This window comes from Puma concolor, chromosome B4 (assembly GCF_028749965.1).
Source record: "Puma concolor isolate L17-30 chromosome B4, mPumCon1.1.hap2, whole genome shotgun sequence".
Taxonomy (NCBI): Eukaryota; Metazoa; Chordata; class Mammalia; order Carnivora; family Felidae; genus Puma; species Puma concolor.
In genome coordinates, this window is record NC_141673.1 from 79,030,149 (window position 1) to 79,043,636 (window position 13,488).

Consider the following 13,488-nt stretch of genomic DNA (forward strand, 5'->3'; position numbering starts at 1 on the left):
TGAAAAAATTATTCACTAGTCTTTAAGCTCTCTTGGCAGATATGTCTTGTTTTCTTGGGAGAAAAGGCTTAATTGCAGCTTAAATTTAGTAGCAGGATACTTGGCAATATGACTTGGAATTAAGTTTATATGTATTTGTAGTGGGCATATTAATATCTGCACAAATTTAAAATCCTTGTTCATTTCAGGACAATGTTTAAAAGGTGGATTTTAAGTTAAGGATGCTTATATATAAATTCAGTTGCCTGGGAACCCAAATTCATAGACAGATTCATTTCTTCTGCCAAGTTCTAGCAGTAAATTCCAAGTTAGGGGTTCATATAACATGGATTCAAAATGAGAAGAATAGGTTGTTCCCCTACCTCTCATCTCCAAAAGGCATCTTCGAGATTCTCTTCTTTGGCTGGTAGGAGTAGTAATAGCTACATATACTCATTTCTAAACCCTTAATATGTTATCAGAATTTCTACATAGTTGGTCCTTCCCTTAATTTACTTCAAAGTAATATTTGCCAAGACAGCTGTATATACAGCAGTGATCTTTCCTATTGCTCCCCTTTTTGGCAGTCTAATAAGTGACGGTGGTGGTGGCAATGGTGGTGGTTCTGTTTTGCTTTGATTAGATTTATGTTTCTGTTTCGTGAGTTTTTTCATCTTCTGTTTTTGTGAAATTTTTTTCTCTGAAAAAGGGTTTTCCTTCTTTATCTCTCTTCTGGGTGATTCATTGTGCTTCAAGAGGTGGTGTTCCTTAGTTAAGAGAACAATCATATTGAAAATAGCACTGTCATGACTTTTCTGATTTATTTTCTGTCCCATTAATAACTTGATATATGAATGAAGATAATGTTACTATTTTAACCAACTTAGGCAGGAATTCATTAAAAGGTAAGTGTTGCAAGGAATTGCATCTTGCATTATGTGCTGTTTCTTTTGCCTCCACAGTGTTTCATATTTTATTTATACTTATGATAAAAATACACATTTCTGGTATGTTTTAGTGGGTATAGGAGAGAGGCTTTCTTGGTTGTGTATTATCTGAGGATATCCTGTTCCTGTGTCAGTAAGCAAAGTCAGCAGCATAGACTTTAGAATCAAGAGGGAATTTTTGTTTTGTGTTTTCTGTGACTTAAAGTGAAGTGAAAAGTAGTCTTTTTTTTTTTTTTAATAAATGTAGAAGTGAAATATCTAAAAATTTTTAGTGTTTTCATGAGAATCTAGAATCAGTTTAAAGATATCATATACCCTTCCTGAAATTGGGCATTCTGAACCCTGACTCTTCAGGCATACTGACTCATGGACAGTTCCACATTTTTCCATTGACTTTGTTGATCCTTACATATTCCAGAAGTATGTTGCAAAAACTAATAAACTGTCCCTAAGGACACTTTTGACAGTTTTCCTTCTAGAAGTGAAAGTTCTCTATTCTATCATTTAGAAGGCGGAAATACGGAGTCGAAAGAGAGATGAAGTGTTTGCCTAAATAAGAGGAATACAGAGGAAAATGATCATTAGCCAAGGGCTCATATTGGAAACAGTAGGCTAGTTGCTGCACCAAATCTATTTAAACTATGTTCCTTTTTTCAGAAAAGCTGTGTATTTTATATCAGTTTCCAGCAAGATTTGAGAGTGTGACTTTTCCCTCCTTCTGTGATCTGTTAAGTTTTGCACTAAAAAGTGTTTTACTATCCATCTTTTCATAATTTTTACCCACAATGGAAACTGAGTCTACCTAGATGCCCCATTATGATTTATAAATTACTTGTATTTTTACTTGTACAAATACTGGTACTTCATGTTTTGCATTTAATTAGAACTTTAGAAAAAACACAGAAGACAGAATGATACTCTAAGGTCTTCTAATTCTCCAGTCTCAACTTTTTGACATTGAGAATTTAAGAGCCATCCACATTAATTTATTTTATGGAACTAAGGTGTTTGGGGGAAACAGGTCTTATGGGAAATAATTTTGTCAAGGAGAGAAAGAACTGAGCTTGACAACTCATTATTGAGTTTTGTTTTTTATATATACATATGTAATAATCAAAGTATAGCCTGCCTTTATCTTTCCAGAATTTTGACAGGTAATGAATTTGGCTTAGAATAGCTTGTTTCTTTTCAGAGGTTAGTGTGTTTAATATGTTCTGTCTACTGAACTAGACAACTCAGTGATGATGTTTCTAATTCTGTTAATTCTGTTACTTATAAAAGCCTGGATGCAGTCACATTTGTTGGGGATTTCTGTGGAAGCTGAAGCAAAATTGCCTCCTTTGAGCACTGCAGCATTGTGTCTATTCGTGTATAAAATTTCAGGATCAGAAGAAGTATGATTAGCTTAATTCAAGATGTTTCTTTAGTAAATTAAATGTTCCTAAATAGACTTTTTTGTTATCACCACATATTGAAATAAGAACAATAATTAGGTTACAGCAAAGTTTATTTGTAGTAGATCTTGATTTTTAGTACCGTTGTCTAGCCAGGATATTGAAATTCAGATTCTGAAGTTTAAAAAAAAATTATTTTATGTTTTTATTTTATTTTTAAGAGAGAGAGAGAGAGAGAGAGAGAGAGAGAGAGAGAGAGACAGCACAAGCAGGGAAGGGGCAGAGAGAGAGGGAGACACAGAATCCGAAGCAGGCTCCAGGCTCTGAGCTGTCAGCACAGAGCCTGACGTGGGCCTCAAACTCACGGTTGGTGAGGTAATTATGTGAGCTCAAGTTGGATGCTCAACCGACTGAGCCAGCCAGGCGCCCCCAGATTCTGAAGTTTTAAATGCAGATCTTTTTATTAACAGTTCCTTTTCAGTCATCCATTGAGAATTTTACCACTCAGTCTGTTAGAGGTAGAAATTGAATCAGATTTCAACATCATCTGTTAATACATCTGCAAAGTAAAAATAAAATTTTGGCATGCTTCTGAAAAAATTCTAGATATAACTAATTATTAATTATTTGTTGTAGGTGAAAATTTTGACCAGAGTCCTTTGAGAAGAACATTCAAATCCAAAGTTCTGGCCCACTATCCTGAGAATATAGAATGGAATCCTTTCGATCAAGATGCAGTGAACATGGTATGTAGTTTGTTTTTTTTTACCTTTAGCTTTATATTATTTTATTAAGATGACAATAGTGACTGTATTTTGAATGTCAACATTATTTCATTTAATGTTTTAAATAAACAATTCTATATAAGACACATAATATTTTCCTCATTTTATAGACGTGGAAAATGAAACTCAAAAAAGTTAAGTAACTTGCATAGAGTCCCTACAGCAAATAAGAGTGTACAACAGACTCTCAAAGCTCATTTTCTTTTTTTTTTTTAAGTTTTTATGTAAATTCCAGTTAGTTAACATACAGTATAATATTAGTTTCAAGTGTACAATATAGTGATTCAACACTGCCATATATCACCTGGTGCTCATCACAAGTGAACTCCTTTATCCCCATCACCTATTTTACCCATCCCCCCAGCCACCTCCCTTCTGGTAACCATTAGTTTGTTCTCTGTAGTGAAGAGTCTGTTTCTTGGTTTGTCTCTCTGTCTCTGTCTCTGTCTCTGTCTTCCTCTCTCTCTCCCTCTCTCCCCCTTTGCTCATTTGTTTCGTAAATTCCACATATGAATAGAAATCATATGGTATTTGTCTTTGACTGATTTATTTCACTTAGCACAATACTGTGTAGCTCTATCCATGTTGTTGCAAATGGCAATATCTCATTCTTTTTTATGAGTGAGTAATATTCCATTGTATTTACATACCACCCTCTTCTTTATCCATCAGTCGATGAACACTTGGACTGTTCCCATAATTTAGCTATTGTACATAATGCTGCTGTACACATTGGGGTGCACATGTCCCTCAAAGCCTGTTTTATTTTCCTACTATTAAGCTGTTTGTGGATTTGTATTAATTAATACATAGATGCTCTGATAAACAATAATATTTCTTGGTTTGCCTGGAGAGGAGCCTGATAGAAGGAACATGATTACACTTTTGATATTTCAAGGACTGTTTTATGATGGGCCTGTAATTTAACATAATCACAAAGTAAAGAGGGAAAGTAACTTCATCATTTAGGCATTAGTAGGAATTTTTTTAAGGAATTTGAATTAATGCAATGAGTTACCAGTGGTAGTTACAAGTCCCTTTAAAGATTCTTAGAGTCATAGTTTTCAGATCATTTAGGAAGGGCCCTGATTGGAAACCTGGGTAATATTTTGGGCTTCCATGAATAGAACTCTGTGATTATAAAAATCAGGGTGCCCCAAAGTGAGCAAATCAGAGATCAGGCCTAATAGGCACAGAAATAATTAACAGTGGACTGAGACACTGATAGGTGTAGTTCTTTTTGAGTATTTTAAAGATAGAGTCAAAAGATCCCACTCTGATATGGTACTATAAGGGAAGGAAATTAATATATAGTAGATACCTGCTAGATAGCTCATGTATGTTACTTTCACATACATGCTTACATGCGTCCAGTGAGGGTTCTTAATCATTATTTTACAGAGATGATTTAGCCAAAGTTTTGCAGGGGGTCTCAGAGGGCTAAATCCAGATCATTTTTACTCTCTAGCTTACTTTTTTCCCATCTTACTGCCTCCCCCAAAGAAAAATGATGTGACTTAGTTTTGACCTGCGCCAAAATGGCATGGGTCACATTGGACCTTTTGTGGTATTTCTGTATCACAGTAACTTCATTCCAGTCTGAGTTTGCTGTAAGGAGGGAGTAGCATGGTACTTTTTCTAAGTATAAATGCCTGAGGCACTGGCATTTTGACATTGATTCTTCATAGAACACAGTGTAGTTGTTTCTCTAAACTGTTAGCCAATACCAAAATAACCAGAGATACCATTTTTCTGGAAATTAATACTGTGGGGCCTAGCCTCATCTTTGGTAAAGACAGCACAACAGATATTATGTAGAACACAACTCTTTGTTATATTTATGACACTGGAGGAGCACAGGCAAGCCTCTGACTAAAACAGTCAACAAATAACAGTGACAAAAAATAACTTAATCAGCTGCTCTGCCAGCAAATTAATAGGAAAGTATTAAAGAAAAGAGTGCCTAAATGAAGTAATAGAAACCTAGATAAGAATGTAAATAGATCACAACACTTGACTTCTTAGGTATTTCAAAGTATAATCTGTGATAAATTAGAATGGTGTCCAAAACTAGGTGCTTATTACAATATGAATCCGTAGTTGTTTGGAACAAAATGCCACACTTGGTATATTTTCTTCTGTTAATCATTTGAATGCATTAATAGTGAGATATCCATGATAGCTTTAGCCTCAGTTTGTAAAACATTCATCTCTAAGAGAGTGATCAGCTTCCTTAATCTGTCTTTGATATTTTCTTTACCCTTGCCTCTGAGATTTTTTATGTAAGCAACCAAAGTTTCTTACGAAGAATAAACACATAGGCTTGTATTTTGATGGTTAAGCACCACACAACATTTTGGGTTTTGCTGCAAATCTAAAAGGATTTGCTAGCATTCCTTGAAAATCTCTGAAAAGCATTCCATTAAACTAGTCTGCATTTGGGTCATAGATTTACTGCCCTTAATTTCCTGATTTATTAGTAAGTGCAATTGTATGAAGTTATAATTTATTCCTACCTAGGGATATAAAACTTTCTTCTTGCCTTTAGCAAAATCCCACTCTAGTGAGTCATCACCTTCTGCAATATCAGTCATTTCTTTAACAAGCAACAGTGATGGATTGAGGAAGGATCATTAATTTCACACAGAAATTAAATATTCCAAAGCAATGAACTTTGTTAAATAAAAAAAAAAATTCCATGTGTATGAGTGCCATGCAAATATAATAGAAAATAAATATAAATAACAGGTGAAATTATTTCTAAATTAATTGCTTTTATGTCTCTTTTAGTACCTGATTCAGAGATTTTCACAAAAAAAAGGAGGGGTGGTGTATCATTAAACAGAACAATACAACAGTCATATCCCCAGAACTAACACATATGTCCACATTGACAAATTTGCTTCAGATCTGTACTTTTCTCTCTTTTTTAAGTTTATTTATTTTTGAGAGACAGAGTGACTGAGGGAGGGACAGAAAGAGAGGGAGAGAATCCCAAGCAGACTTTGCACTATCAGCACAGAGCCCAATGTGGGACTCAAACTCAGGAACCGTGAGATCATGACCTGAGCCGAAACCAAGAGTTGGACACTTAAGTAACTGAGCCACCCAGGCGCTCCTGTACTTCTTTTAAATGAAACAAAGCAATGCAAATGGAGCTGAAGTTCCCCTGCCTCCCTCTCCCCCATTAAAGATCTCTTTGAGGTAACCTGCAAATTGGCATCCATGGCTATTTATATAATATTCTGGTCAGTAGATCTTATCCTCAAGAATGTAGTGAACCTAGGGAATATTAGGAAGAAAATATGGTCAATGCATTTTTAAGCGAGTTATGAAGTACTAAGTGAAACATCTGATATATGATATTTTAAGTAACTAAATGTCATAACTGTTGTAAAGCTCTTTATAATCTGTAAAGCTCTAAGTTTACAATTTACTGTTTACTTTGATGACAAAGAAGGATAGGGTGGAATGTTAAGCAAAGAGTAAAAAAAAGTAAAGGGTTGACTGAAAAAAACCTATTCAGGTGCCCATCTTGCAACATTCAAAGGAAAAAGAGCTGTGTATACTTTTTATAGATTCAGAAAGTACTTGAATTTGAAGTGGATAACAGTTACATTAATAGATTTGACATTAGAATGAAAGTAGGCCTTAATATTCATCCAGGTTTTAAGTTTATGTCTCACGATGAAAACTATAGGAATGGGGCTCTAATCCAGCCATTACTGAGGAGCCCACTTGTTTCCTTAACTTTGCAGCTAGAATATTTCACTGGCTTTTCAAACTCAACATGTCCAAAACTGAATTCATGATCTTCCCATGAGCCTTGGTCGGTGAACCATTCACCTAGTACCTAGTTGCCTAAGCCAAAAATCTGGATTGTCCTCGAAAGTTCTCACTTTCTTGCCCTCTCCCATGTGCGATCAGTTACCTACCTACTTCTCTCTGTTTCTACACACCCACCTTAGTCCAAATCACCAAGCTCTCTTACATGGACTGCTGCTCCTGTCCTTTCCATTCTTCACGCTAAAGCGTCTGCTTTTGCTGCCTCTTCTCTCTAGAAGGCTCTTCACTTCGCCTTCCTCTAGTGAATTCTTACTGAACCTTCAGATTCCATTTTAAACACACCTTTTTCAGAGAAGCCTTCCCTGACCACCCTTCTGTCTACCTTTCAGTTAGTTCCCTTCAGGTTCTCTTAGCACCTTGGAGCTTTTTGTAGAATCTGTCACAGTTGCAATTAAATAATTGATTATGTAGCCAGTTATCAGCCGTGTGGGTCCTGCTATCATGTAAGCCCCACGAAGACAGGCACACTGTTTCTTATTCATTGCTCTGTCCCTAGTTTTACACATAGTAGAGGCTGAAATCATTGAATAAATGAAGGAATGTTGGCTTACTCACAATACTTCCCTTCCCTGTCTTTGTCTGTTCAGGTGTTACCTCCACTGCAAAGTCATCTTAACTAGGAGTAGTTAGGTACTCTCTCTTCTCTGTTTCTATCACTTCTTGAACATACTCCATAGCAGCACTGAGCATATTATTTTGTAACCATTGGTTTGTGTGTGTGTCTTTCTTACCAGACTATAAACTTCCTGAAAATACTATTTTCATATTTGTCTTTTGAGTTACCAAGATATAATGTAATATATGACATAAAATAAATGTTTATTAAAGGGAAAAGGAGGGAGAGAGGGAACAAAGGTAGGAAGAAAGGAAAGGCAAATGGACCAATTCTGAATAATTTATCTTTTATTTGTGTAATAAGAGAGGGCATGGAAGTGATAGAACTATAGAAAATGAAAAAAGGAATTGTTAAAATTCTAGCCTGCCTGAAATAGTGCAGAGAGATAAGGACATGTAGTGACATCAACTAGGAGAGTTACCCAGCATTGTGAGCCCACTTTGGCTAAAGTAATCTGATTACCAGTACAATCTGGTAAACAATGACAACCCTGAATATTTAGTTGTTTTATTGTGGGAGAGTGAGGTGGAGAAGCAATAATGTTAGTATATGGCAATAGTAGGGATAACAAGAGATTGTTGAATGCCATAGTGAGCAAATCTTGATTTATATCTCAGGTTTTCTGAAGAGTAAACCTGACAATTCATACAAGAATTCTCACTTTTAAAAATGAAAAAGCAATAGCATTTTCCAAGTCATGGTTCCCAGATTAGAAATATAATTCTTACTTTTTTTGATTTTAGAAGAGAATGTAAGAATTCTTACATCTGTTATCTGTAGCAGAGAAAATCATTCTTTACTTTGAGCACAACTTTTGGCAAGCTTTTCCTGTAAATGTTTGAATGCATGCTCAAGAAAGCTACAAAACCTTAAGGGAATATTTGGTAGCTGTTCCAAAACAGTTTGAGCTATAATTTTATGGTTTATGATGTCAGGAAAGCCTATCACTTAAATTAAATCTTTATTTTGACTTTGGAGGTCACTGTGTTTCTGTATTGCCTACTACATGTAAAAAGAGAACTCTACACTTAATCAAGAGAGGAACTAAATCTGGTCCTGTACCGCTAGCTATTGTTTTTGTTTTCTTGTCCATTTGTTCGTTCCTTTATTCATTTAACAAATACATGTATGTCAAGCACCATGCTAAAGAAATTTGAGCAAAGCCTGGAGCAAGAAGGATTCACATCATCCTTTCTGTAATCTTTATTGACTATAATAAATGTGTCAGATGAGTTTTTATTCACAATATCAACAGAGGGTCTCATCTTGTACAATGGAAGCAGTTTGAATGTGAAGACATAATTATGAAAAGGTCCTGACATGACCTTTCCATACACAACTATTCCCAAGATTAGGAATAAACAAATTTTTCCTCTAGCAGAGTTGGGTGTTTGTGTGTTTTACCTGACTCTTTATCTTCTTCTACCCAAATATACATAGTAAGTTAATTATTTTCAACATCTATAAAAATAATTAGGTAAAGCTACTCTAGTTATTTCTAGGTCCCATATTCAGTGATACAGAAGACTTTTTCACTGACCAATAATGCTAAGCTTCATGGTGTTTGCTTTCTATCTTTACTATCAATCACCATTTATGGCCCCAAATAGTATATTGTTCTATGTGTGGTACTCTTGTATGTTTACGGTTCTTGAAATACAGTACCAGTCCTTGAGTCATTGCAGTCTAGAGAGCCAAACAAAATAGAGAAACTAGTAACGTGTGTCAGTGTACAATGTACATATTTATAGAGCGGTATAAGACTTTAATTGCTTCCCCATTCACTAAAGATGTTTTAGAGGAAAAGTGACATTTTAATAGCACTTATAGGATGAAAACAGTTATTTCTTACGGAATGGTAAAGGAAGCTTCTAATTTAAGGTAGTGTTTATGTGGAGACTCAAAGAAAGTAAGAGAGGGTTTCTATTATCTATTGCTGTATAACAGACCATCCCAATACTACTGAAGTGGCCAGAAACATGGGTTGGCAATTTTTTTCCTAAAGGGCCAGTTAGTAAATGATTGAGGCATTATAGGCCATACAGTTTCTGTCAGTTACTCATCCCTGCTGTTAAAATGCAAAAGCAGACACCGACAATGGGTGGGCACTATTGTGTTCCAAATATTTTATTTATAAAAACAGATGGCAGATTGGGTTTGACCTAAGAACTGTAATTTGTTGACTCTTGATTTAAAACAACAAAATCATTACTTTGCTTACAAATCTGCAATTTGGGTAGGGTTTAGCAAGGTAACCCCACTGCTCTACTGGGTGTCAGAGTGGTTTGAAGGCTGAAGACTGGAATCATCTGAAGGTTCACTCACTCACAGGTATGTTTCCTGTGCTAGGAATATAGCTGGGGCTCCTCTTTCTCTATGTGATCTCTCGTTGTGGTCGCTAACATGGCAGCTTCAGGTTAGTCAGATTTCTTATATGTTGGCTCAGAGCTTCCTAGTGTGTGTGACCAGAGAGAGAGAGAGGGATGGAAGTTGTATTGCCTTTTTTAAGTCTAGCCTAAAAAGCCACTTCGTTTGTCACTTGTCACCTCCATTACATTTTATTTGAACAGGCCAGAGTGGGCAAACTGTGGCCCTTGGGCCAAATCTAAGTGGCTACCTATTTATAAAGTTAGTTTTATTGGAACAAAATAATGCTCATTCCTTTATGTATTGTCAGTGGCTGCTTTTACACCACAATGATAATGCTGCATAGTTGTGAAAAAGACTATAAGGCCTACAGAGCCTAAAATATTATTTGGCGTTTTTTTACAGAGCAAGTTTTCTGGTCCCTGGTGTAGGCATTTTCAGCCACCCATGCTCTTAATGGGAGAGTGGCAAGTTTCTGGAACAGCTTGTAGAACTAGAAATATTGTTGGAGTCATTTGTAGAAAATACAGTCTGCCACAGGGAATGAACCAGGTGGAAACTTAGGAGAAGATAGCTCCAGCCGGAAGGAACAGCCAATTTTGGCAAGTACCTACTCCTGCTAGGTGTTTTCCACAGAAGACAATGTGGCCAGTGTTGCTGGAGCAGAGTAGGTGAGCTAAAGAGTAGTGGAAAATGAAGGCAGAGAAGTTGCCCGTGCCAGGTTCATGTAGGGCCTTATAGGGGACTTCTATTGTAAAGATTTCAGCTTTTAGTGAGATAAGAGGCCACTGGAGGTTCTGAGAAGAGTGACAAGATCTAACTTCTACTTTTTAAGGATCACTTTGGCTACTCTATGGGGAATAAATTATGGGGGACAAGGGCAAAAGCGGGGATACTGTTGAGCAGAATATTAAATAGTCATCTAGGCAAGAGAAGAAGATGGCTTAACTGAGAGTGATAAGAATAAAGGTAGAAAGAAGTAATTTGTTTCTGAATATATTTTTGAAGGTAAAACCAATGGTCTTTGTTGATGGATTAGATAATGGAGTGGAAGAGGAGGAGAGAAGTCAGTGACTGTAAGGCCCTGAGGCATTCCTGCTGCCTCCTTGGAACCTCTTTGAAAACCACGGGCCTTCAGTGTAGGAAGATTGGCATGCTAAGAGACACATCTAATTCTGTCCCCCTCCTCCTAAAAACCCTTCAGAGGCTTTCCATGGTCCACTTCAGACTTTTTTTTTTAATGTTTATTTATTTTGAGGGAGAGAGTGCATGTGCAACGTATTTGTATGCACTGGAGGGAGAGAGAGAGAGAGGGAAAGAGAGAGAAAGGGGGAGAGTGGGGAGAGAGGGGGGAGGAATATCCCAGGCAGGCTCCACGCTGCCAGCGCAGAGCCCAACACGGGGCTCGATCTCAACAAAGAGTGAGAGCATGACCTGAGCCAAAATCAAGAGTCTGACGCTCAACCGACTGAGCCACCCAGGCGCCCCTCCTCTTCAGACTTCTAATATGACTCACCAACCCCCTTCACGATCTAACCTCTAATTATTTCTCTTGTGTTCTCTCTCACTTCCCCCAATCTTGCATTCTGTTCCCCACCCACAAAAAAACATGTGTCAGTTCCTCAAACCCTCGTGTTCTATCTTCTGGGTTTCTTGTACACATGTCCTTTCTGCCTTCTCTTCATCTCACTAACATATATACTCATCCTCAGGTTTCCACTTGGACCTCTTTTATTTTTTTTTAAGTTTTTCTTTTATGTTTATTGACTTTTTGAGAGAGAGGAATGGGAGAGGGGCAGAGAGAGATGGAGACACAGAATCTGAAGCAGACTCTAGGCTCTGAGCTTTCAGAACAGAACCCTGTCAGTGCAGAGCCCGATGTGAGGCTTGAACCCACCAAGTATGAGATCGTGACCTGAGCTGAAGTTGAACACTTAACCGACTGAGCCACCCTTTCCCCTGGACCTCCTTTATTTTTATCCGGTAGCTCCTTTTCTAATCTCCTCGTAGTGTCCTCCTGTGATGTTGTTTTCGTGGCAGTCTGTATTTACCCTATCGTAGTACTTGTCATACTTTACAGTTTATGATTTTTAAGTCGTGTGTTGTCCTTATTGGACTGGAAGCTGTGTAGGAGCAGGAGCATGTCTTTCTCACCAGTGTATCACCATCACAGGGCCTGGCTCATAAAGGCACTTAATAAGTGTTTGTTGACAGCTTGAATGAAGGACATGTAACTTTTAAGGTGAATTGCATTTTCTTAGTAATGTGGGGAGAACTTCTAAATTTTATGCCAGATCAGTTGTTAAATCTGAAAAAGAAAAATGTAATGTAATAACTGGTAAAATTATTTCTATGCAGAAAGCATATTGCAATACAAAAATAGAAAGGAATACGTAAAAATTAATAATGATCATTAAGTTAGGGTAGTTAAATTACAAGTTTTTTTGCTTAGTATATTTCAAATTTTCCATAAGGTTTTATTTCTTTTATTTAAAATGTTTTAACGAATCAATTCAAATTGCATTTTAAGAATCTTAAATATGGCATCTTTAATTCTTCAGGTAATTTTGTTCCCAGGTTTGGCTCAGTCCTGAGTAGTTACCAACCGAAAGCGTAATATCTACTGGAACAAATCTAAAATGTCTTTTTTTCTACCTTCTTCAGTAAATCAAAAAATCATTCTATTTTTAAAGTTTCTAAGATAAGTATTCTGTTGTTCACAGTAGTGAAAATGATACTATTATTTTTATTCTTCTGTTTAACTTTTTTTAAAATTTATCAAATGAGATTTCACCTACTTCTCTATTCGTCTGAAACATTACCATCATTACTCCAAAAATAGTACTTAAGTATTTTTGTGTGTGTGTGTTTACTTCATCATGAAACTGTTTATTCCAAATTTTTATTGTTAAATGCCTTGTCCTTGAATTGTGGTATAGAGCCTGGCAGCGTGTTCTAACTTGGCACAGACTGGGTCCCCAGGTCTTTTTTGTGTTACTAGTCTCAGGGACCAATGTCAGCAAATGCCGCCTATGCACAAAAGTAGGTTCTGAGTGCACAAGGCTGAGCAGGAAGAGGGTGAAGGCTCTGACAGGTTGGCAGAACTACCAGGCTCCCCTCACGGAATCCGTCCCAGTGCAATGAGAATGAGAAACCAAAAGGTAAATCAGAAAGGAACTAAAACCCAGACCCCAAAATAGCTGGAAGCGGAGATGGGGAGGCACAGATGGAGACTTTAGGAGAGAACGTTGCAGCTGGAGGTCTCAGGGAGACAGCAGAAAGCACTCGGCAAGACCACCCAAACACAAAATCTGAACTAGCCTGCATTGGCAGGATGAGTGGGCAGAGCTCCCTTAGTGTGGTGTGGCTCCCACAATGGAGCATAGTACTTAAATATTTTTAAATATTTGAATTTAAATATTTTGTCTTTGAATATTTTGAATACCTCTGAATATTGTCTTTGAATACCTTTGAATATTTTGTCTTCAAGGAATTGGTTAGCAAATGTTGTAGATAAAGAAAGTGAGGCTCAGAAGAGTCACATGCTGTGCTGA

At 36.8% G+C, this 13,488-nt stretch overlaps 1 protein-coding gene across 7 annotated transcripts in view; it reads left to right on the top strand.

Moving 5' to 3' along the window:
• DENND5B (DENN domain containing 5B) overlaps positions 1-13,488 on the top strand; it is a 190,940-nt gene that overhangs the window by 73,367 nt on the left and 104,085 nt on the right. For all 7 annotated transcript variants that reach the window (XM_086713700.1, XM_086713704.1, XM_086713703.1 and 4 more), the window contains one exon: positions 2,957-3,066. In XM_086713700.1, coding sequence (XP_086569826.1) covers positions 2,957-3,066 — 110 coding nt within the window. The remainder of the gene's footprint in view (positions 1-2,956; positions 3,067-13,488) is intronic.